Here is a 26655-nt window from a genome sequence, read left to right on the forward strand (position 1 = left end):
CGTTGTAGGCCCGGTGTAGTAAAAATTGTTTTTATTGTGGAAATATCTTAGTTTTACTTATTATGATGTGCTGTGAAAGTCATTTCGTTTAAAAGTGTCGGGAAGCGGGTTTTCCGTTCGCGTAAGTTGGACCTCGGGGACAGAATTTGACAATTCATTTGGACGCCGTCCAAATTGATTGGACGCCGTCCTGCCATTCACAAATGGACGCCGTCCAGATAACTGGACGCCGTCCAGATGTACTGAATCTGAAATATTTTTTAAGGCGTGTTTTTGGTAAAACGAAGTTGGGTCGTTACACATCCCGACACGAAACGAAGACAGGGAGAATTGAATGAATGAAACCCACGGAAAAGCTAAAGACAAGATTCAGCCACCAACGGTCGGAATACGGTCGGTCGAAATTCCGAAAAGAGTTACGGCGGACACAACACGATCGGCGATAGAAAATAAATACATCAAACCTACAGGATATCAACGCCATTTTCTGAGAACATATTCTAAACAGACATAAAGAGAGAGAAAAAGGAAAAACACGCCGGCGCTAGATTCCGGAAAAAAACCACCGGAATTCAAAAAACCGACGCCCATAGAGCTGCTGGCCGATGTAACAACGAAAGGCGACAAACAAAAAAACAGACCCACACCTCTTCGCTCACAGATCTCGAAGCGAGATCGTCGCATGTGAAGTCGAATGTAGGGCAACCAAAAAGCTACCGGCACCGGAGACTCATAAAACGGCCAAATCCAAAGCCCAACAGCATAAAGCAAAAGAAACGAAGAAGCTTACCCTAGAAGGAGACCAAAACGCATAATGCCCGTGAGGACACGGCATTCGCCGCCTGCTCTGGAGACGAACAGGGAAAGTTGACCGGAACCTCGAATCGTCGGAGAAGAATGAAGAAAAACAACAGATCTACGAGAAAAAGAGAAAATAAAGCAAAAAACAAACTTCATCGGACCTCCGGCGAGGTACCGGAGACCGGGAAACGAAGCAAGGTTTCTGGTGTAACTCTAGAAACATGTATAAGCAGTTGACGGCGGAGGATGTATGTTTGTACAATTCTTGACGAACCTTATCGAAGAGATAAGTATGCCAACGTCAGATCACAGAGATGGTTAAATATGGGTGAATTGAAGGTAAGTCTCTCTTCGTTGGCGTTTCCCTGAAGGTAGCGAGTGTGTGAACTGCTCTACGCCACCGAAAGAGAGTTGAAGTTGCTAATGTATGACATCCGATTGATAGATTGAGTGAGCCGAATGTTTCATTTAGTGTTTCTATTTGTAGGGGAGAGTTTCTCTTCTTTTGAGGTTGCTAGTTCTCAATGCAACTTGGAAGGATTATTCGAATTTCCCTTTTCGGCTCCTTACAAAGCAAAAGTTCCATTGTCTTCTTTCTATCTTTGTATAGTTGACCTGCTGGTCTAATATTGGGGTACTGTAGTTGACTCTTATTAGTTCGAGGTTCGGTGCGTGAAACTCGATGCCACCGCTTCGCTATGGATTGACTTCGCTTATTCTCTTCGTTTCTTACTTCGTATATCTTTACTTCGTGTCCGCTGGGGTAATGTAGAAGGTGAAGGTGGAAATGGGGGTGCAAAGGTTAGGGTATGTTTCTTCTCTGAACTCAAAAAAAGAGAATTTAATGAGTAAATGACTTCATATTCATCATTTTTGAAAGACGCTTTGAGGACTACGGAGTAATTTCTATATGATTTATCAACTTACTGTTTTCCATCTACGCTTTTCGTGACATTTTCTTTTTTTAACTTAACGACCAACATGACAAATTAAACGTACATTATTCAAAGTCTAAATTATTATCTATCTACATAATATTTGACACTTTAAGGGGTGTTAGTTTTAAATTTATGTTTCAGTTATTCACATGATTATTCGACTCAATTCAAACAAAAATCTACAATTCCCATTTCCAAGCATTCGCTACATTTTGCGTCATTTGTGCTCAGATTTCAACCTTTTGTATAAATGTAATTCAAGAATTACAAACTATTTCAAACATGGCGATGTCAAATCTGCTGTTAATGAATTTATTAAGATGCCAATGAAGAATACTGTGACGTGGAATTGTATGATATCTGGGTATGTCAAAAACGAGATGATATCTGATGCACGCAAAGTGTTCGATGAAATGCCAAGCAGAAATGTTGTTTCCTGGACAGCGATGTTAAATGGTTATGCTAAGTGTGGGAGATTGGATGAAGCCAGGGGTTTGTTTGATGCTATGACTGAGAAGAATGTGGTCTGTTGGAACACTATGTTGTCGGGGTACGTAAAGAATAGGAAAATCGATGACGCGAAAGCATTGTTTTATGAAATGCCACAAAAGAATTCGGTGTCATTGGCAACTATTATTGAAGGGTGTTTTTGTCATGGGCTTGTAGAGGTAGCTGAAAAGTTGTTTAATGACTCTCATTTTGAGGATGCTTTGATTTGTAATGCGATGTTAGATGGTTATGTTAAGATCGGTGATCTTGAATCATCGTGGAAGCTTTTTAAGAAAATGACTCAGCGTGATGTGGTGTCATGGACAACTGTAATTCGTGGTTTTACGAAATTCGGGAAGATGGAGAAAGCTAAGAAGTTGTTTTATGAAATGCCTAAAAAAGATGTAATCGTGTGGACTGTAATGATTCAAGGGTATCTACAAAACAATCAATTAGAAGAGGGTCGGAAACTGTTTGATGAAATGCCTCAACGAGACGTAGTTTCTTGGAACTCGATGATCGATGGGTATGTTAAAAACGGAAGGTTACAAGAAGGTCTTGATCTTTTTTATAAAATGCCGAAACGTAATGTAGTGTCATGGAATACGATTCTTCAGGGTTATGTGCAGGAACAAGATATGGTGAAAGCTCGAATCTTTTTTAGCAAGATTCCTATCAAAGATCAAACCACATGGAATATAATGATTTGTGGGTATCAAAACGACGAGGCTTTGGATTTTTACTCACAAATGATGCATAACGAAATTAAACCAAATGAGGTAACTTTTACTGGTTTGATATCCGTTTGTGGGTCCCATGCTCTACATGGTTGGGGGAAAGCGATGCACTTGTGCGTGATTAAATACGCTTACGATAATGATTCGATAGTTGTGAGTTCATTGATATCGATGTACTCTAAATGTGGTTTTATAGGTGACGCTAATTTAGTATTCGAAACCTCAAAACGCAAAGATACAGTTTCTTTTAACGCTTTGATAGTGGGAAAAGCGTATCATGGTTCTGCTGTAAAAGCCCTAAAACTATTTTCTTCCATGGTCGAATCTGGATGTCAACCCGACCATTTGACTTTTTTAGGTCTACTAACGTGTTGTGCTCATTCGGGTATGGTTAAAGAGAGCTGGGATTTATTCAAATCAATGGAAAAAAAGTGGAATTTAAACCCAACTGCTGAACATTACGCGTGCATGATCGATGTTCTTGGTAGAACAGGGATGTTAACCGAAGCGTACGAATTGGTAAAACGTTTACCAGTTGAAATTCCATCGTATACATGGGAAACATTACTAAGTTGTTGTAAAGTTCATGAGAATTTTGAATTAAGTGAACTCGTTGCACGTAAACTTTCTGGTATTCGGGATTTGGATGCCGGGATGTGTGTTCTTCGTTCAAATATATACGCTGCAAGAGGTATGTTCGAAGATGCAGCTAATGTTAGAACTTTGCTAGCGAATCGTGGAGTGAAAAAAGATTTGGCGTGTAGTTGGATTGAATTAAAAGGTCATGTTTATCGGTTCGTATATAATGATCGATCTCATATCCAATTGGAGGAGTTACACAAAATGTTGGGGAGCTTGTCTGCTACAATGGAGATTTTCGGCTAAGCAGAATCAAAAATGGCGGTAACTGATGACGAAGACAAAACTCCATTCCACACTGATCAGGGTATATTTACTGTTATACTAACTTGCCCTTTGGATTAAAAAATGCGGGGCATGAGTTGTGCGATAGTTTAAAGTTTAAACATGCCTGGATCGAACTGCAAAAGTAAATTATAGTGAAACTGAAAACTGATGAATATGAGGTAAATTTCACCATTCTGCAACACTACAAAATAATGGTGTGTTACATATATCTATATGCATATGCATATATTAATATAGATGTTTTTTTTTTTCATATACAAACAGATCACTTACCGATAAAACTTCATTGAAGTATCTAAAGTTATAACAAAAATAATCTATAAACATACTTGATTTGTTGACTATATCATCACCAAGGTGGCCAAACACAATGGACCACTAGTAAGGAAGAGGTATTAGGTTTGAACCTTCCTAGGGTAAAATTTTTGTGCCGATCATGAAAAGGGTCAAAAATGGTCACAGAGATATCTACTTACGTTGCGTACATCGGAGTCAAAAATCCTCATTTGTTATACTTCGTTTGATAAACAAAAGTAGAAATATTACGAGAGAACTGAACAACAAACAATGGACACATCGCAACAATAGAAATATGTGTTATAATATATAAATATATATATATAAATGGATAGTCAATTATTGATACATAAAAGTAATATTATTGTATTACCTAAACTTGTGATATTTTTGTTATAAATAGCCATGAATACAAGCATTAAACTTGCACCATTTCTCACACTTACAAAGTGTTTATTTCTTTCTCTCCATTATCATCTTTGTTCTTACACTTCATTATTAGTATTCTTAATCAAGAATCGAATCACTAAAGGTAGTTATAAGCCTACTGAATTATAACATCAAGAATCAAACCACTAAAGGTAGTTATAAGCCTACTGAATTATAACACGTTATCAGCACGATAATCTTAATACTAATTATGGTTGGCTCTGCCACCTAAATGATATATGGTCGGTTATACCACCTGAATAATATATGGTCGACACTGTCGTCTAATTATCATTTATGTTACTAACATTTATATTTCAATTTTCTAACATTTATATGGCCGACACTGTCGCCTAATTATCATTTATGTTACTAACATTTATATTTCTATTATCTAACATTTATATGGCCGACACTGTCGTCTAATTATCATTTATGTTTACTAATATTTATATTTATGTTATATAACATTTATTAATGATTGCTTACATATGGTCGACACTGTCACCTACTTATCATTTATGTTATATTAAATTTATGTTTAATGTTTATATACTTATGAATATAAAGTGACTATAATTTATCATGTTGTTTGTTTTAATAGAAAATGTCGAATCTGGAAAAGCTTAAATTTACTCCTTTAGAATCAACTGGAAACAACTACATGCCATGGGTTATAAAAGTAAAAATGCATCTTAAATCAATGGGTATTCTTGAAGCCATAAATGAAAACAATACTTGTTCTGAAAAAGAACAAGCAACGGCATGTTGTTTTATTCATCAACATATTGATGAATGCTTACAAAATAATTATGTGACTGTAGAAGATCCCCATGTTTTATGGGAAGGTCTCAAAAGCAGATTCAATAATCAAAGAGAAATTTTACTTCCAGCTGCTATGGAACAATGGAGAACATTAAGGTTCCAAGACTTTAAGAAAGTAAATGAATATAGCTCAGCTCTGTATAATACATGTTCACAACTTAAATTCTGTGGACATGAAATAAGTGATGCAGACATGATGGAGAAAACTTTCTCCACAATGAATGCTGCAAACATCACAGTGCAAAGAAATTTGAGAATGCTAAAGTTCAAAACATATCCTGAACTTAATTCATATCTCTTAGTTGCAGAGCAAAATGATGAGCTATTAATGAAAAATCAGCAATCCCGTCCTACTGGTACACTTGCAATCCCTGAAGCAAATACTGCAAATAATTATAAACAGAAACAAGGACGCGGGCAAGGTCGTGGTTATAATAACCATCACCATCATCATGCCAAAAGCCATAACTATGGTAGAAACCATCCTTATGGTAATGGTAATGGGCGAGGACGTGGTCGTGGTCGTGGCCGTGGTGGTCAAAGAAATAATAATCCACAAAAATATAAATATCAACCACTAAACAAGCCCACTAAACAAGATGTTGAAGAAAATTCTTCTAAAAATTCTGAAAAATCTTGCTACAGATCTGGTAGAATGGGCCACTAGGCTAATACTTGCCGAACATCTAAACATCTTGTTAAGATGTATCAGGATTCGCTGAAAGATAAAGAAAAGGAAGTAAACTTTATGGATAACGTCGATCCAACAGTCACTGAGAAACCATCTGATTTATATGAAGATTTCTTGAATGTTTAAGTTGTGTGTCTTTCGAAAAATAAACGATTTAATATCGTCTGTCTTTGTCATTATGTTTGCTAAATGTTTCAGTACTATCTATTTGCGTGTAAAATATTGTGTAATATTAATGTACTCACTATTTATTTCTTATATATGAAGTTCAATATGAATTTTGCTGGAATACAACATCAATCAAGTGGTGGAGATCTCTGTATAGCAGACAGTGGAACTACACACACTATACTTAAATCCGAGAAATATTTTATTGATCTAAAACCAACGGAAGGAACTATACATACAATATCAGGACCTGCTAACTTGATAAAAGGGATAGGAAAGGTAAATTTCATACTACCAAATGGTACAAAATTTTTAATAAATGATGCCTTATTTTCTCCCAAGTCAAGCAGAAATTTATTGAGTTTCTCCGACATATACCTTAACGGGTATGATTATCAGTCAGTGACAACAGAAAATGAGAAATATTTAAGTATCACTGACAAGAGTCATGTAGTTGAAAAACTGCCAAGACTTAGTTCTGGATTACATTATACACATATAAATGTACCAGAAATACATATGGTAGTTAACGAAAAATATATTGATCCTGGTGTATTCAGTTTATGGCATAACAGATTAGGCCATCCAGGATCAACAATGATGAAAAGGATTATTGAATGTACTCATGGACATCCACTAAAGGATAGAAAAATCCATCATGATACAATGGTTCCATGTACATCTTGCTCTCTTGGAAAATTGATAACTAGACCCTCACCACTTAAGGTTGAGAAAGAATCACCAATGTTTCTTGAAAGAATTCAAGGTGATATATGTGGACCAATTCATCCACCATGTGGACCATTTAGATATTTCATGGTTCTAATAGACGCATCTAGCAGATGGTCTCATGTTTGTCTGTTATCAAGCCGTAATGTGGCATTTGCAAAATTTCTTGCCCAAATTATTAAATTGAGAGCTCATTTTCCTGATTACACCATTAAAAGGGTGAGACTTGATAATGCTGGTGAATTTACATCTCAAGCATTTAATGACTATTGCATGTCTATAGGAATTGTTGTTGAACATTCTGTTGCTCATGTGCATACACAAAATGGTTTAGCCGAGTCATTGATTAAACGTTTACAGTTAATCGCTAGACCATTGATAATGAGAACAAAACTCCCTGTATCTATATGGGGTCATGCAATTTTACATGCTGCTGCATTGATTCGCATCAGACCAAGTGCAAGTCATAAATATTCCCCCCTATAACTTGCTTTTGGTCAAGAGCCAAATATTTTCCATCTTAGAACATTTGGTTGTGCAGTGTATGTTCCAATTGCGACACCACAACGTACAAAAATGGGTCCTCAAAGGAGGTTGGGAATATATGTTGGATATGAAACATCTTCAATATTAAGGTATATTGAACCTATGACAGGTGACGTTTTTACAGCACGTTTTGCTGATTGTCATTTTAATGAAACATTGTTCCCTAGATTAGGGGGAGAAATGAAAAATAAAGAAAATGATGTTTCATGGTGTGAACCTCAATTAAAGTATCTTGATCCTCGCACAAAAGAATGCGAGACAGAAGTTCAAAAGATAATGCATATACAAGAACTTGCAAATCAATTGCCTGATGCATTTACAGATACAAAAACGGTGACAAAATCATATATACCAGCAGTAAATACTCCAGCTCGAATTGAAATTCCAAAAGCTGGCAATAACGTCACTCATGAATCTTTGCCACGTCAGAAACGTGGATGACCAATTGGTTCAAAGGATAAAAATCCTCGAAAAAGAAAATCAGCTGATAATGAAGTAAAAGAAAGTGTTCAAGAAGAACCACAAATCAGTACTCCTACTACAGAGGAGATTGATGATGTCAATACAGAAATTGCAATCAATTATGCATATTCAAAAATATTATGGAACCGAAATGAAATGAAAAATCTTGATGAGAAATTTTCATTTAATGTTGCATATGACATCATGAATAATGATGATGATCCAGAACCAACATCTATGGTTGAATGTCAAAATAGACATGATTGGGCTCAATGGAAAGAAGCAATACGAGCTGAATTAGAATCACTCAATAAAAGAAAAGTTTTCGGATCCATCATTCTCACTCCTAAAGATGTGAAACCTATAGGATACAGATGGATTTTTTTCCGAAAAAGAAATGAGAAAAATGAAGTTACAAGGTATAAAGCTAGACTTGTAGCTCAAGGTTTTTCTCAAAGACCGGGAATTGATTATGAAGAAACTTATTCCCCTGTTATGGATGCAATTACTTTTAGGTACTTAATCAGCCTGGCAGTTTCTAAAAATTTAGAAATGCATCTCATGGATGTTGTGACTGCTTACCTATATGGATCACTTGATAGTGATATATATATATGAAGATACCTGAAGGATTTAAGGTACCAGAAGCATCAAATGCAAAACCCAAAGAAATGTATTCGATTAAATTACAAAGATCTTTATATGGGTTAAAACAATCGAGACGTATGTGGTATAACCGATTAAGTGATTACTTGATAAGCAAAGGTTATACAAATAACCTTACTTGCCCTTGTGTTTTCATTAAGAAAACAACATTCGGATATGTGATTATAGCTGTTTATGTTGATGATCTTAACATCATAGGTACAAATAAAGAGATCTATGAAGCATTCAACTTCTAAAGAAAGAATTTGAAATGAAAGATCTCGGAAAAACCAAGTATTGCCTTGGTTTACAAATTGAGCATATGCCTAATGGTTTACTTGTACATCAAACAACATATACTGAAAAGATTTTGAAACGTTTCAATATTGACAAGGCAAAACCATTAAGTACTCCTATGGTTGTTAGATCACTCAATGTTGAAACTGATCCATTTCGTCCATGTGAAGATCATGAAGATATTCTTGGACCAGAAGTACCATATCTTAGTGCAATTGGAGCTCTTATGTATCTTACAAATTGTACAAGACCTGACATTTCTTTTGCAGTTAATTTGTTGGCAAGGTTCAGCTCTGCTCCTACCAAAAGACACTGGAATGGGATCAAACACATATTTCGATACCTTCGAGGAACTACTGATTTAGGATTATTTTATTCTAACGAATCAAAACAAGATTTGGTTGGTTATGCTGATGCAGGTTATTTATCTGATCCACATAAAGCTAAATCTCAAACTGGATATGTATTCCTAAATGGAGGTACTGCAATATCATGGCGTTCTCAAAAACAAACACTTGTTGCTACATCATCAAATCATGCCGAAGTGATTGCATTACATGAAGCTACTCGGGAATGTTTTTGGTTGAGATCAATGACACAAATCATTACTGATTCTTGTGGACTAGAACGCGATAAAAGTCCAACAATTATCTATGAAGATAATGCAGCTTGCATAGCACAGATGAAAGAAGGGTATATCAAAAGTGACCGAACCAAACACATACCTCCTAGATTCTTCTCATACACTCAAAATCTCATTAAGGACAACGAGATTGAAATGAGATATGTTCAATCCAGCAAAAACTCTGCTGATCTTTTCACGAAAGCACTTCCGACTGCTATTTTCAGAACACACGTTCATAACATTGGCATGAGACATGTTCAAAAGATGTAACAACCGAAGCGATGTCTACTTGAGGGGGAGTCAACTCCATGCTGCACTCTTTTTCCCTTAGCTAAAGTTTTTCCCACTGGGTTTTCTTTAGCAAGGTTTTTAACGAGGCAGTAACTTACAGTTGATCTTCAACAAACAAAATTGCTATCCAAGGGGGAGTGTTATAATATATAAATATATATATATATAAATGGATAGTCAATTATTGATACACAAAAGTAATATTATTGTATTACCTAAACTTGTGATATTTTTGCTATAAATAGCCATGAATACAAGCATTAAACTTGCACAATTTCTCACACTTACAAAGTGTTTCTTTCTTTCTCTCCATTATCATCTTTGTTCTTACACTTCATTATTAGTATTCTTAATCAAGAATCAAATCACTAAAGGTAGTTATAAGCCTACTGAATTATAACATCAAGAATCAAACCACTAAAGGTAGTTATAAGCCTACTGAATTATAATAATATGCAGCAATGACTAGTATGTAGAAAATATGAATTACAATTCAAAACAACTCTGATGGTGTGTATATTATTACTATAAGATGAATTGACATGTTTCAGTTTGGACCTGAAAATGTTACCCTTTATTGATAATTATTTAAAGTCACAATATTCTTAGACACCTTCATGGAACTGTTCACTTATCTTCAGCTGCAGCAGCGGAATTAAAATGTTCACGCGTAAGTCGATACTTGGTTATCATTTTCTCTCGATCGGGCCAATTTTCTTTGATCACCGAGATATTGCAAAAGTTGTCCTTCCAAGCCGATATCAATGGATATCTCCGTTTGTCTAAGAGTTCTATTCCACCCGTTTCTTCAAATATTTCAAGATAATTTGCGATCCAACCAAAAACGAGATCTAAGAATCCAACTGTTTCTCCATTAAAGAACTTCTTTCCAATTAGCTGGTTTTCAATGATGTCTAGGTGCTTCAAGGCTCTACCCTTTGCTTCTTCTTGCTCTGCTCCTTGTCTGACATAAGCATTAGTTACTGATGACATCACCTACATTTGATATAACACCAAGATTATATCTTTGTTTTCTTTTACTTGTTTTGCTTTGAGCTTGAATGTTAAAAGTTTATTAAAAGTTTATTTTTATTTTTTGTGCAAAAATAACGAAAATTATATAACAAATGCAGATTTATTGAAACATGAAAGAAACCAAATAGCATAAAACCAATACGAAACAGCTAAGCTCCAGACTAAAAAACAAAACTAGCAAAAACAACAACACGTATCTACAATCGAGACTAACCGAGGCCTAAACTAACAAAACAGCCCGTAACAACATGGAAACAAGCACACTTAAGCAAACATCCAACAAAGCTAAACATAACAAACCCGAATAACAAAAAAAAAGGTAGATTTAAACAAAACACGACGAACAAAACTATCAAAAAAAAAAGAAAGAGACCAAACCGGAGCGAGCTATTAGGACACGGAAGGTGTTTTTCGAATCTTGAGGCCCGGTGACGAATCTCCTCGCCCGATTTATCGAACATGATTATTTCTTTTTGTTTATTTAACCACTATGGTAACACAATTTTTTTATTTTTTGCATATACATATAATCTTTAATCTTTGCATTAGTTCTTCTTTGAATACCTTTCTCTGAGTTTCCCTCAGATAATAAAACAAATAATGATTCTCTGAACTAACAAGTAGGGGTGAGCATGGGGCGGTTGGAGGTGGTTAGGGACAATAACCGCCCCCATAACCGCAACTTCGGTTAATTAATATTGTTAACCGTTCGGTTGAGTTAATAATGGTTCGGTTGATCTGGTTAATTCAGTTAAATCGGTTAATATTAAGTGGTTAATTTAGTTAACCATTTGTGACAAAAAAGATAATAATATTAATTTTGTGAACAAATTGCATATTATTATTTAATATAAGAGTTTGTTGATAATAACATAAAAATGGATTCAGATAGCTAACTACCAAATGATAAATTAATCAAAGAATTAAAATCACAGACAACAATCATCTTCATCGATAATAGATTAGGCATCAGCTAAGCTTTACATGATACTTGACAGATTCGGGGATATAAAATTGTCATACTGCTCGCTGCAAGCTCATGTGAAAAAATCTTAATAGTAGGGGTGCAGTTAAATCGGTGCGGATATTCTTAATTTTCATAACCGAACCACAAGTTGCGGTTAATCCAAAATGTTAACCATAAACGCGGTTATATGTTTGGTTTGGTTAATTCGGTTCGATTATAACGGTTAATACTGCTACGGTTTGGTTAATTCGGTTTTTTGCTCGGGCCTACTAACAAGAACATATGGATTGTAGTTATTTCACAAGAATGATTATTTACCTGCTCATCATTAAACTTTGCCCAAAATCGTGCGGTAGCTCTAGCTAGCGGATCTTCCGGTAATAAACGAGTACCTGTCTTCCATGTCTCATCGATGTATTCGAGAATTACAAGTGATTCGCATATAGGTTTTCCATTGTGCAGCAAAACAGGTACTTTTTTGTAAACAGGATTGTATTCGAGTAGCAATGAACTCTTGTTTGCAAGATCTTCATAGATGGTCTCATACTCTATACCTTTTAGTTTTAATGCCCAAACAATCCTTAGAGCATAACGGCTTGACCATGTCCTGAAAAGCTTCACCTCTCCCATTTTATTTTATGTTTTGTAGCATAAAACTTCAATCATAAGGCCTTTTTGTTTAGTTTTATAGTACCACGACAAGGTAGGTTAGTGGTTGGGCTCTGACATACTTTTAAGAAGTCTAAGATTTGAATCTTTTGTGACTAGGTAAGACATGGATATAATCAGAGAATAATCCTGATGGGCTGCGTATAGTAGAGTTTGTGGTTCAATTACTAAACCCTGAATAACCCGAATAGAGAAAACCTTATAATTTTCTAGTGTGTACAAGTCCAAACCATTGAATTGACAATTTTGGTTGTCTTTGCATGACATATAGAATATTAGGCATGTTTTTTTTTTCCCTTAACGATAAGTTCCCTTTCTTTCTTTTTGAACTTTCAAGCTGTATTAAACTGACCATTTCAAGTTTCTGACGTCTTTACTTGAAGTTATCACGATAATAATAAGACTTTTCATTCTCCTTTTCTATATTAACGATCATTAATTAGTACAAGATATTAACCATCACCAAATAGTACAAGATATTAACCAATCAGCTTGTTGATAATTTGTATCCGTGCTTTTAACACTTGGACCCGCCGTGTGGAACATTTTGTGTCGAATCTCAATCTTTTCAGTGGTAGGTTGGTGGCGATGACGAATCCATTAATCTTTTTCAACGGGGGCAAATAATTTGCTAAAAAATTATGAAAATCATAATAGAGTAAACATTATATTATAAACTCTCATATAAATGTCTGTTATTGTTATTATTATTTTTTGAAAAGCTAATGAACTTTTATTACTGGCTAAAAAAGGCAAAGATAAGGGGAGTTCGTCAGGGCGATCCCTTATCACCGTTTCTATTTATCTTAGCTGTGGAATGATTAAATATTCTAGCTAAAGCGGCGGTCGATAGAAACCTTTTCAAGGGTGCTGAAGTCGGAAGTGAAAAGGTCCTCATATCGCACCTCCAATATGCGGATGACACTATTTTTTTTCGGGAATTGGACTAGAAACAACGCCTTAAATCTCATAAACATCCTCAAGTGTTTTGAACTTTCCTCGGGGCTCAAAGTTAACTTTCATAAGAGTTTTGCTTATGGTGTCAGGGTTCCATTCGAAGATGTAGAAATTATGGCTGAGAGAATGGGGTGTAAAGCTGGGAAACTCCCCTTTATTTACCTTGGTCTCCCTATTGGCACTAAAATGAGTAGTGTTTCGGCTTGGCAACCGGTGATAGATAAATTCAAAAGCCGATTATCGGATTGGAAAATGCGATCGACCTCTTTTGGTGGGCGTTTAGTCCTCATTAAATCGGTTCTAAGTAGTCTTCCGTTGTATTATTTTTCACTCTTCCGTGCCCCATTGAGTGTCACTAAATTACTTGAGAGTGTGAGACGTATATTTTTTTGGGGCGGGGATCTTTCGGGAAACAAAATATCGTGGGTTAAATGGGAAAATGTCATATCTTCATGCGGGGCGGGGGGTCTTAATATTGGGAGTCTTAAAAGTAAAAATTTAGCCTTATTAGGGAATGGTGGAGGTTTAAAACCGAAACCGATTCCTTATGGGCTAAAGTGATTCGTAGTTTGTATGGTGCTAATGGTAGCTTAGTGGTGGATGTTGATAACTCTCAATATTTATCACTAGGTGTTTGGGTTAATATTATTCGTGCAGGGAAACATATTGAAGATTTGCAAATTCAATTCAAAGATTCATTTGAGAAGATCGTTGGTGATGGTGAATCCATTTCGTTTTGGAATGATTATTGGTGCGGTTCTAATAATTTTCGTGAATTGTTCCCAAGATTGTATAGATTAGAGAACAACAAGAACGTTTCCGTCAAAGCTCGTCTGGTTTCATGTGCATCGGCTAGTGCTTCGGGTCATAGAGTTTCTGCTACTGTTTCTGCTCCAGATCATTCGGTCCATTCTGCTGCTACAGTTCGTGATCATCCTACTGCTGGGTTTCAGTCTGATTTTGCTGCTATCCCTTCGCAATCTGGGATGGCTAATGAGGATGTTACTGTTCGTAATTCTGCTCCAATCAATACCTCCAACAATATCTCGGGTCATGCGGTTAATTCTTCGGGTATTAATGGTGCTAAGGATAATATAGTCTGGGATTGGGTTCGACATCCTACAGGTCGCACTCTAGGTGAATTCACAGCCTTAAAAAGTTTACTTCGTGATGTCTCCCTGGATCAAGGTAAAAAGGATAGCTGGAAATGGTCCCTCTCATCCAATGGTTTATTTACTGTTAAAAAGTTATCATCACTCATTGACAACCGATTACTTGAAAGCAACAATCTCAATGGTGAAGAAACTTGTCGTAACGGTTTGGTCCCTAAAAAGATCGAACTCTTCGTGTGGCGAACATTATTGAAGCGTCTTCCGGTTAGGCTTGAGCTTGATTCTAAGGGCATTGATCTACATAGCGTTCGTTGTCCTCTATGCGATGACGGCCTCGAATCGGTTGAACACTCGATTATTTTTTGTCGACATGCTCAAGATGTTTGGTGACGGGTCTTCAAATGGTGGGATCGTGGAGTTTTTTCGGGTTTTTCTTTAATGGAGCTTCTTCGTGATAGTGCCAATGTGGGCTTAATTTGGCAAGGAGTCATTTGGGTCACTTCATACCTAATTTTGAAAAACCGTAACAATATGGTTTTCCGTAACAAAACTTGGAGAACCCCGGTGGCTCTTTGTGAAATTCAAGCCATCTCCTTCGATTGGTTCTCGTGCAAATACAAAGGTGTCAAGATTGAGTGGAACATTTGGTTAACAAAACCAAACACGTATTTGTAAAATTTGTATGGGTTGGGTTGCAATCTCTGCTCCCTTCCCCGTTATATTTTGTTTTTCTCTTATCGTGTAACGTTGTTTTCTTGGGGCATATGATGCCTCATATCGTGTTGTATCATGTGTATATATAAATGAAATTTAACTTGCCTTTCAAAGAAAAAAAACAACATAGCCCGCAAGATGCAAGCCAAAGCAATACACCAAATCAAATCTCCAACATTTTTTAACTACAAACACCAAATAAAACAACCAACAACAAAAACGTGACAATTACAAAGATCTCGGTTGTGTGCTCCAAACACCAAACTCTTTTGTTATCTTTCCTTTTCTACTCGAGATCCATAAATGAGATAATACTTTAACTGCTCCAAGTACATCTTCGTTTAAGATTGAATTCCTTTTTACAAGTGGTTAGTGAATTAGTTTGTTACGCCAATTCCACATGGACCAAAGAAGTGTGTATCTAGTTGCAAGGCAAGCCGAATTTAGTACATCCGAACCCAAATCAAAATGTGATGAATTGATTGCATCCAGTACCCCATCCGGAATAGAACATGAGATATCCCACCAACTCAAAAATCCTCTCCAAAGAGGCGTAGCCATTGTGCATTTGAAAAATAAATGATCAATGTCTTCCTCTTCCCGATTACAAAATGGGCATAATAAAGAAGGTAGTATAACACCCTTTTCAGCCAAATTTTTTAGTGTAGGGAGACGGTTCATAATAGTCTCCAAACAAAAATATTTACCTTTTTTGGTGAAAAATTAGTCCAACAACAAGATAAAGCACCACTAATGGGATTTGAACCAAGTAAAGTTTGATCACATAGGGATGATAAAATTGAACCGAAAATTTACCGAGTTGTGTAGAGCCCACTTCCATGAATCAAGACTAGGCGAAAGATGCACAAGGTTTCGGATACTAGTTTCAAGATCAGACAATTCATCACATGATCTACCTCTTACTTGAGACAACCAATTCCAATTACCACACGTCCCAATTTCATAATTATACACACGAGAACTCACCATCACGATTTTTCAGCTTCTAGTGTGTAAAGCCTATGATATTTGTATTTCAGCTCCTGATTCGATTCTGGCAACCATAAGTCATGCCAAAAACTGGTTTCAGAACCATTCCCAACCTGATTTTTAATAGAATTTGAGAAAGTTATTCCCAAATCATCGAGAGTAAAACCGCATCTTCTAATTTGTTTCCATAAAGGCGAAAGATTGGCCAGCGTTTGAACATTGAATAAACCACCATCATCACCATATAATGACCGGATTACCTTACACCAAAGAGCGTTTGGTTCGTGTCGAAATCTCCACCACCACTTGCATAATAAGCTCAAGTTTTTTGCCTTTAGACTCCCAATTCCTAGCCCACCATTCTTTGATGCCCTTGTTTGGTCCCAATTAACCTAAATTATTTTTTTCTTGTCAAACGTATTCCAGAGAAATTTTCGCCTAATTGTTTCGAGAGAATCAAGAACACTATTCGCGATTTTATAAAGAGACATTAAATAGATTGGCAAACTGCCCAATACCACTTATTTTTGAGTCAACCTACCACCAATTGAATGAAGAGTAGCTTTCCAAACATTCAGTTTCGAGTTAAATTTATTCACCACATCAGCCCACACAATAATTGATGACATATGGTCACCAACAGGCATACCCAAGTATTTAAAAGGTAGAGAACTTGGAGTACAAGATAGTATATTCGCCAGGTTTGCAGTTTCATCATCCGACACATTGATACCATAAACTTTATTCTTTGACATATTTATCTTGAGACCCGAAGCATCCCCAAAATAGTTAAGAATTCTAATGAGATTGGAAGCGTTATCAATTGACCATTCTCCAAAAAACAGGGCATCATCTGCATATTGCAAATATGAAATATAAACATTATCGTTGCCAATTGAAATACCTTTAAAAAGTTAGCATTAATAGCCTCGTTCGTCGCCACGTTCAGGGCTTCCGCCGCGATAATAAATAAGAAGGGTGATAATGGATTCCCCTGTCTCAACCCCTTCTCCAACTGAAATTCTTCGGTTGGCGACCCGTTTATGAGAATAGAGGAGCGGACAGATTTAAGGCATCCATTAATCCATTTTGTAACGACCCGGCAAAAACGTCATTGATGGCGTCATTAAATTAGGTCCCGTTACGTGGTCATAGTCCCTAAATGAGATGACTTTGACCAAAATTATGTCGCATTCATTTGAAACGTGCAAGACTTACAAAGTTTAGTTACCAAATGGTTCGACAAATAGTTTAAGTTTACAAAAGTTATAAAGTATAAATGAAATAATTTGCGACATAATATAAGTTGTAAATCTTGAATGCTATCAATAGCGTATGTATGTATGTATGCTTGACCCCAAGCAAGAAATCAAAGTGTATGCATGTATGCTTGACCCCAAGCAAGTATAAGTGTACGCGGAAGCATGTATCAAGTAGCGAAGTATGAACCTGAGAAACATATAGAAAACTGTCAACGAAAAATGTTGGTGAAATCATAAGTGTATTAGTAAACGTTGTTTTTGAACCACAAGATTTTGTATAGTTGATTATCCAAATCGTATATATTCCAAAGAATGTTGTTTGTATCACTAGCACCCAATTACCAAAGCTTAATTGAATCTTTCCTCTGAATCTTGAATCTATAGTGTTAGAACTTACACTATACCCGATAAAATTATATTTTATTCACTAACGGTAGCGAACCGTCTGAATGAGGGTTCGTCAAACCCGTATGGCCACACAACATAATTACTCGCTTACACTTACACCCTGCAAGTGGAACTAATGATAATTGGATTGAGAACTTTTGTTCTAACTCGTCTGTATCTTTGTATTCGTATTTGTGTTCAAAGTATAAAAGTATGAAAAGTATATATACATATGAAATGTATATAAGTATGTAATGTATATGTCTCTTAGCCCATGATTTAAAGAATAAGAGTTGTTGAAAAGGTGGGACTATGATCTCACCTCGAGTGCACGAGTATAAAGGTACTTCACAAAGTAAATGTGTGCATGAAAGTTGTTTAGTCTTGACCTAAACAACTAAGTTGTATCAATTAACCGGTTACGATACAAGGTCGGGCGAAATGTGTTCAATTAGTCCTATGGCTCATTACAACTCGAATATATATCATGTGAATCACGTTGTCAAGTTTCATGCAAGAATCAAGTATAAAAGCATGTTAGAACGATTGCATAAGTGTTTGCTTCAGATGCGCCGCATCCAGTAGTGATGCGCCGCATCCCTATCTGACTAGTGGAAAATGCTGAAAATTTTACAAGTCTCGAACTAAACTTCAAACGAACGTAACTTATGAACCGTAAACATTCAAAACACGTATCTTATATCGTTGGAAAGGTATTTTAATGAGGAATACAACTAAACACTTTTCATCAAGCAAAAACATTATTTACAATAACCGAATTCTCGTCAAGTGATCATTAAAGGTTCATTATCCAAGTTTCAAGTTCACAAAATGCATAAGATGATTCGGGAATTCAATTTACACATATGATATGCCATTTCGAAGGTAATTAAACATACAATACAACTAAACACTTACTAACAACATTTCATAGCATTCAATTATCAAAAGTTCATTTTAAAGCTCATCAAACCCTAACCAAAATCATGAAATCATCAATTTTGTAAATGAAGCTTTTCTAAATCAACCTACACATCAAAATAAAGCTAATGATGCTAGTAACACATTTAATACATGAACTTTAACATTTAAACAACATTTAATCACCCAAAACTCAAGATTAAGCACACCCATTTTTCATATTCAAGCTAGATACTCAAAACAACAAATCGAGCAAACTAAACACATATTCATGTTAGACTTGAGCCATAGACACTAACTAACACCATTTCAAGTCTATAAAACGAATTTGAGAAATCTAGAGTTTTTAGAAACCTTACCCCAAGTAGTGAAATTGGTACCAAATCGAAGAGGATGAAGAGAGGATCACGAATATGTAATTTGTTTTGATGTTTGCTTCCTTGAAATGATTTAGATGATGATTCTTTGAAGATGTTAAAAGTGTGTTCTTGGTGACTAGAGAGAAAAGAAGATGAGGAGGTGAAAATGGAATGAATGGTGGAAAGAGTGGGTTGACTAGTTGACCTAGTCAACTAGTTTGCCCACTTGGCCACTTCGGTCCCTCAAGTTTAAAGCGGGTGCGTGAATTAACCAAACGAATTATTTTAAAAACGCTAGAGTAAACGAGTGATGTTATAATTAAATAATGGGTATATTAAGAACGTTAGTCAACGGAAGATACAAATTTAGATAACGAAAGATATTATCTAAGAAAAAAAGACGGCATTAAAATAAATTTAACGGAAAAACGCGGAATGTTACATTACCTACACCTTAAAAGAAATTTCGTCCCGAAATTTAGTTGAAAGTAGTAGTTGTTGATTCTTCCTTGAGACCTTGCGTTGCAAATTCTACGAACGAGTTAGGGTACTCCCTTGGGCATTTCAACGAACTTTGACAGTCGGAATTTTACGTTGTTTTAAAGTTTGATTTCACGATCCATAATTTCAACCGGTCCTCCTAGGAAGTGGAGTTTGTCATCGATATCGAAAAGGATAACAAGTTCTTGTTTCACAAGACGCTTCTTTAAGTTTGATACGTGAAATGTAGGATGAACGGAATTCGATCGAGTTGGGAGTTCGAAGCGGTAAGAAACGGGTCCAATACGCTCCACGATTTTAAAAGGATCCAAATGTCGCGGATTTAGCGTTCTACGTTTTTCGAAACGGATTACACCTTTTCAAGGTGCGATTTTTAACATTTCGCGGTTACTCACTTGGAATTCGAAAGGTTTACGTCTAACATCGGCATAGCTCCTTTGGTGACTACGGGTCGTCTTGATCCTCTCTTGGGTTTGAATGATCTTAACGGTTATTTCGTGAATGAGTTCGGGTCTGGTGGTTTGCTTGTCACCTACTTCGGCTCAACGAATAGGAGAACGACATTTTTTTCCATATAGAGTTTCTAAAGGTGTGGCATTAAGACTCGAATGATAGCTATCGTTGTAAGAGGAATCAATTAAAGGCAATAATACAAGTTTGTGATATGTTTTTCAAAGGTTTGAATCGTACATTTGCTCGGTCTGTCGGTTTGTGGATGATACGCGGTGTTCATGTTTGAACGGGTCCCCGAGGTTTCTTGTAAGGCACTCCAAAATTTAGAGGTGAAACGAGTATCTCGATCTAAAATTTAGATGGCAATGGCACGCCGTGCCAAGATAGAATTTCTTTAAAATATGTTTGGATAAGTTTGTTAGGACTTGAAAACGTTTGTTAGAACAAGTTTCTTATCGGTTTCTGAAAACGTTCGTTTGGTCTATTCACCCCTGTGGCGAATACTTAGTATAACGTGAAGAGTCTCTCTCTCCATTGAGAATTTAGATAAAAGATTTCCTTATATGGAAGTACGAGTGTATTGCGAGAGAAATTTCTGCCTCGATGTGAGCATAAAAAGCATATTGTAGTTCGTCGATAAAACTGTGCTAAAACGGGATAGTATACACGTGTGGCATATGTTTTGAAGTTGGAAGAATTGGTCGTTTATTTAGAAGCATCAATATAGTTTGGCAATAATTAAAAGTGTGTCCTTAGTATGGTTGTTATCAACATTCTCGGAGTTTTCAGTTGTTCAAACAAGAAAAATAAAGTCATGTACATGGCACATGGTGGTGATTAGGTTGATCGAGTCCAATCACCATCACGTGTCATTAGAACTTTGGTATGACTTACCATAATATAACCACGTTGATCGAGTGTCGTTATATTATGCTAACTCATACCTCCATTCCCACATCACTCCATAGAACCAAGTTCGTGTAATCGTGAAGATTTAAAATGAACAAAGTGTAACGGCATCTCTAACGTGACTCGTATTAAATTGAAAGAATTAGTGCAACTCTGAAGATGCGTTTCCCGAGGGAAGTGTATAACTGGTTGTTCACGTCAATGCGGTTCAAATCAAACAATAATGTCTTTAGGTACAAAAAGAATAACGAATTATGATAACGAGTAGTACGCAATCGTAGTGATAAGCGGTAATGACGATACTCATCTAGAGTAGTGATGGTAGCAACAAGAAGTGGGAGATAGTAAAGGTTACCGGTGTAACATCGATAGTGGTTAATGATTGCCATAGTGATGGAAACTTCACAGCGCTCGTGGATAGTAAGCTGAGACGGTGGCGAGTAACAACCGAGGAGACAGAGTTCCCGAACTAGTAATGACTAATGAAGTCGTCGTCATCCTTACGTGTATGAATCTTGAATTTACGTGTATTATCAGAAAGTGGTAGAGTACGAGTTCGTATGATGAAAGTTTGGTACCATTAAGAAGTTCGCCTAAGAATGATTCAAGTATAAATGCACAAGTAGTCAAGTAAGTGCTATCTATAGCAAATGCAAGTCAGAATGCAATGATTAACTATCCGGTTGTAGTCTAGATTCACTAATGCGTCCTAACGAATCTTCAGACACACTAATGCATATCTTAGTTCCCTACAACCAATGCTCTGATACCATCTGTAACGACCCGACAAAAACGTCATTGACGGCGTCATTAACTTAGGTCCCGTTACGTGGTCATAGTCCCAAAATTAGACATGTTTGACCAAAATTATGTCGCATTCATTTGAAATGTGTAAGACTTACAAAGTTTAGTTACCAAACGGTTCGACAAAGAATTTAAGTTTACAAAAGTTATAAAGTATAAATGAAATAATTTGTGACATAATATAAGTTGTAAATCTCGAATGCTATCAATAGCGTATGTATGTATGTATGCTTGACCCCAAGCAAAAAATCAAAGTGTATGCATGTATGCTTGACCCCAAGCAAGTATAAGTGTACGCGGAAGCATGTATCAAGTAGCCAAGTATGAACCTGAGAAACATATAGAAAACTGTCAACGAAAAACGTTGGTGAAATCATAGGTGTATTAGTAAACATTGTTTTTGAACCACAAGATTTTGTATAGTTGATTATCCAAATCGTATATATTCCAAAGAATGTTGTTTGTATCATGAGCACCCAATTACCAAAGCTTAACTGAATCTTTCCTCTGAATCTTGAATCTATAGTGTTAGAACTTACACTATACCCGATAAAATTATATTTTATTCACTAATGGTAGCGAACCGTCTGAATGAGGGTTTGTCAAACCCGTATGACTACACAACATAATTACTAGCTTACACTTACACCTTGCAAGTGGAACTAATGATAATTGGATTGAGGACTTTTGTTCCAAATCGTCTGTATCTTTGTATTCGTATTTGTGTTCAAAGTATAAAAGTATGAAAAGTATATATACATATGAAATGTATATAAGTATGTAATGTATATGTTTCTCAGCCCATGATTTAAAGAATAAGAGTTGTTGAAATGGTGGGACTATGATCTCACCTCGAGTGCAAGAGTGTAAAGGTACTTAACAAAGTAAACGTGTGCATGAAAGTTGTTTAGTCTTGACCTAAACAAGTAAGTTGTATCAATTAACCGGTTACGACACAAGGTCGGGCGAAATGTGTTCAATTAGTCCTATGGCTCGTTACGACTCGAATATATATCATGTGAGTCACGTTGTTAAGTTTCATGCAAGAATCAAGTATAAAAGCATGTTAGAACGATTGCGTAAGTGTTTGGTTAAGTTTGACTAAAAGTCAAACTTTGGTCAAAGTCAACGAAAAAGTCAACACGTTCGGGTCGGGTCTCGGACAATTTTTCTAAGTTTCATAATCATATTTGAGCATGTTAGTACAAGTTACATGCTAATCGGAGGTGCGTAGCATAGTTGAAATTAAACGAAAAACGGCCATTTTGGGCAGTCTGCATCAGATGCGCCGCATCCAGTAGTGATGCGCCGCATCCCTATCTGACTAGTGGAAAATGCTGAAAATTTTACAAGTCTCGAACTAAACTTCAAACGAACGTAACTTATGAACCGTAAACATTCAAAACACGTATCTTATATCGTTGGAAAGGTATTTTAACGAGGAATACAACTAAAAACTTTTCATCAAGCAAAAACATTATTTACAATAACTGAATTCTCGTCAAGTGATCATTAAAGGTTCATTATCCAAGTTTCAAGTTCACAAAATGCATAAGATGATTTGGGAATCCAATTTACACATATGATATGCCGCTTCGAAGGTAATTAAACATACAATACAACTAAACACTTACTAACAATATTTCATAGCATTCAATTATTAAAAGTTCATTTTAAAGCTCATCAAACCCTAACCAAAATCATGAATTCATCAATTTTGTAAATGAAACTTTTCTAAATCAACCTACACATTAAAATGAAGCTAATGATGTTAGTAACACATTTAATACATGAACTTTAACATTTAAACAATATTTAATCACCCAAAACTCAAGATTAAGCACAACCATTTTTCATATTCAAGCTAGTTACTAAAAACATATTCATGTTAGACTTGAGGCATAGACACTAACTAACACCATTTCAAGTCTATAAAATGAATTTGAGAAATCTAGAGTTTTTGGAAACCTTACCCCAAGTAGTGAAATTGGTACCAAATCGAATAGGATGAAGAGAGGATCACGAATATGTAATTTGTTTTGATGTTTGCTTCCTTAAAATGATTTAGATGATGATTCTTTGAAGATGTTAAAAGTGTGTTCTTGGTGACTAGAGAGAAAAGAAGATGAGGAGGTGAAAATGGAATGAATGGTGGAAAGAGTAGGTTGACTAGTTGACTAGTTTGCCCACTTGACAACTTCGGTCCCTCAAGTTTAAAGCGGGTGCGTGAATTAATCAAACGAATTATTTTAAAAACGCTAGAGTAAACGAGTGATGTTATAATTAAATAACGGGTATATTAAGAACGTTAGTCAATGGATGATACGAATTTAGATAATGAAAGATATTATCTAAAAAAAGACGGCGTTAAAATAAATTTAACGGAAAAACGTGGGATGTTACACATTTACTCTAAATTGGGCCAAAATTCATTTGTAGAAGAACAAAATCTAAAAAGGCCCAATCAATGCTATCAAATGCCCGTTCAAAATCAACTTTAAATAAAAACATCTTCTTCCGGTTTCTCTTACAATCAAAAATAACTTCGTTAGCAATTAGGATACCATCCAGTACTTGCCTTCCTTTAATGAAGGCAGATTGACATAGACCAATAACTTTTGAGATGACCCTTTTCAAACGATTAGACAAAAGTGTGGCAACAACTTTGTAAAAACAGCCAATTAAACTGATGGACCGAAAATCTTTAAAACCCAATGGATCATGGATCTTGGGAATTAGAGATATTAAAGAGTTGTTGTAGCCTCTGTTAAAAACTCCCGATTGCGAAAACTCTAATACTCCATTAGTGAAATCAGTTTCAATAATTTCCCAGAATTGTTTAATAAAGTTGAAATTAAACCCATCCGGTCCACGGGCTTTTGAACTAGCACAATCCCAAACCGTTTGTTTAATCTCAGCACTACTAAAATTAGCCTCCAGAAACCGACATTAACCTTACTGCATAGAATATCCCCACAGACATCTCGTATGTATAATAATGATCTCGAAGTACTAAAGCCATCCATAAACATTAATGGGGGTTGTTAGGCCCAATAGATCTATCTTTAGGATTCACGTCAATTAGGGGCCATTTCCCTAATTTTTAGGTTACCAGACTTGAAGGGTGATATTCGATTTCGATAATCCAACCATAGAATGTAATTTCGATTAATTGTGTCTATTTCATAAAACATTTATAAAAGCAGCGCATGTATTCTCAGTCCCAAAAATATATATTGCATAAAGCATTTAAAAAGGGAGCAAATGAAACTCACGATATGATATTTTGTAGTAAAAATATGCATACAACTGAACTGAACAATGCAGAGTTGGCCTCGGATTCACGAACCTATATCATTCGTATATATATTAACACATATAATTGTAATCGAACAAATTTAAATATTATTATGTATTAAGATTAACATTCTTATATATATTTTATTAATATTTATAATATGATATAATATTTATTTGATATATAATTCAATTAATGTTATAATATTATATGTAATATTAGTGTAATATTAGTATACTCATGTAATAAATATATTTTATATACATTTCTCTTGTTTGCAAAAATGTTAATTATAATAATACGAGCATAAGGATATTAATAATAATAATTATAATAGTAATAATAATAACAATGATAATAATATTAATAATTTAAAAATAATAATTTTAATATTAATGATAAGATAAAATGATAGTTTTAAAATAATACTTTTAATAATAAGGGTAATTTTAATAATAATGATAATTTTAATAGAAATGAAAATTTTAATAATAGTTATACTTAAAATAATATAATAATAATACTAATAAGAATGATAATAATAATAATACTAGAAATGATAGTTTTTATATAAAATAAAAGTTTTAATAAAAGTGAAAATTTAATAATAATGATACTACTAATAATATTCTTAATGATAATAGTAATAATAATACTTATAATAATAATAATAATAATGGCAATAATAATTTTATTATTAATGTTAATGATGATAATAATTATAATAATAATAATAACTATAACAATAGTATTTTTACTACTAATGATAATAATGATAATAATATAATTGTAATAATAATAACAATAATATCCATAATACTTAATAATAATAATAATACTACTAATAATAATACTAAAAATAATTCTAATACTTAATAATAATAATAATAATAATAATAATAATAATAATAATAATAATAATAATAATAATAATAATAATAATAATAATAATAATAATAATAATAATAATAATATTATTATTATTATTATTATTATTATTATTATTATTATTATTATTATTATTATTATTATTATTATTATTATTATTATTATTATTATTATTATAGAGTACAACCTTTGAAGAACAAGCTTCCTAAAAAAAAATGCCATAGACAGGGCTCGAACCCGCGACTTCTCGCTAACCAAACAACATACCAAACCAACTGCTCTGCTGATACATTTCTGTATTAATTCGTGTTTCAATTTTATTTAACCCAACAGTCCGTTTCCTTATTCTTCTTAAAACCCAATCATACAAATCTAATTGAAGCCCAGTACTACTTTGGCCGACAGTACCACATTTAAAACAACCAAGCCCAATATCACAATAATAGTCCGATCCAAAAACCAATTCAATCGGTTCATTTTATAATAACAAAAGGTTTCGGTTTCTTTTTGTCTGGTACACACGACAACAAAA

General features: G+C 34.9%; 3 protein-coding genes across 3 annotated transcripts; 1 reads left to right on the plus strand and 2 right to left on the minus strand.

Moving 5' to 3' along the window:
- Positions 1-1888: 1888 nt before the first annotated feature.
- LOC139875285 (uncharacterized) lies at positions 1889-4045 on the plus strand. The gene has a single exon (XM_071862630.1). It carries the CDS (start codon positions 1889-1891, stop codon positions 3848-3850), a length of 1962 nt encoding a protein of 653 aa, XP_071718731.1. The 3' UTR covers positions 3851-4045.
- A 6303-nt stretch (positions 4046-10348) lies between these two features.
- LOC139876548 (probable glutathione S-transferase) lies at positions 10349-12742 on the minus strand. The gene is made up of 2 exons (XM_071863882.1): positions 12218-12742; positions 10349-10893 (listed from the first exon to the last, which is right to left on the minus strand). The coding sequence occupies exons 1-2, from the start codon at positions 12527-12529 to the stop codon at positions 10525-10527; spliced, it is 681 nt and encodes a 226-aa protein (XP_071719983.1). The 5' UTR covers positions 12530-12742; the 3' UTR covers positions 10349-10524.
- A 3598-nt stretch (positions 12743-16340) lies between these two features.
- Positions 16341-26415, minus strand: LOC139875286 (uncharacterized). Its single transcript, XM_071862631.1, has 3 exons — positions 26391-26415; positions 16941-17194; positions 16341-16733 (listed from the first exon to the last, which is right to left on the minus strand). The coding sequence occupies exons 1-3, from the start codon at positions 26413-26415 to the stop codon at positions 16341-16343; spliced, it is 672 nt and encodes a 223-aa protein (XP_071718732.1).
- Positions 26416-26655: the final 240 nt, after the last annotated feature.

The sequence above is a fragment of the Rutidosis leptorrhynchoides genome, chromosome 11, assembly GCF_046630445.1.
Source record: "Rutidosis leptorrhynchoides isolate AG116_Rl617_1_P2 chromosome 11, CSIRO_AGI_Rlap_v1, whole genome shotgun sequence".
Lineage (NCBI taxonomy): Eukaryota > Viridiplantae > Streptophyta > Magnoliopsida > Asterales > Asteraceae > Rutidosis > Rutidosis leptorrhynchoides.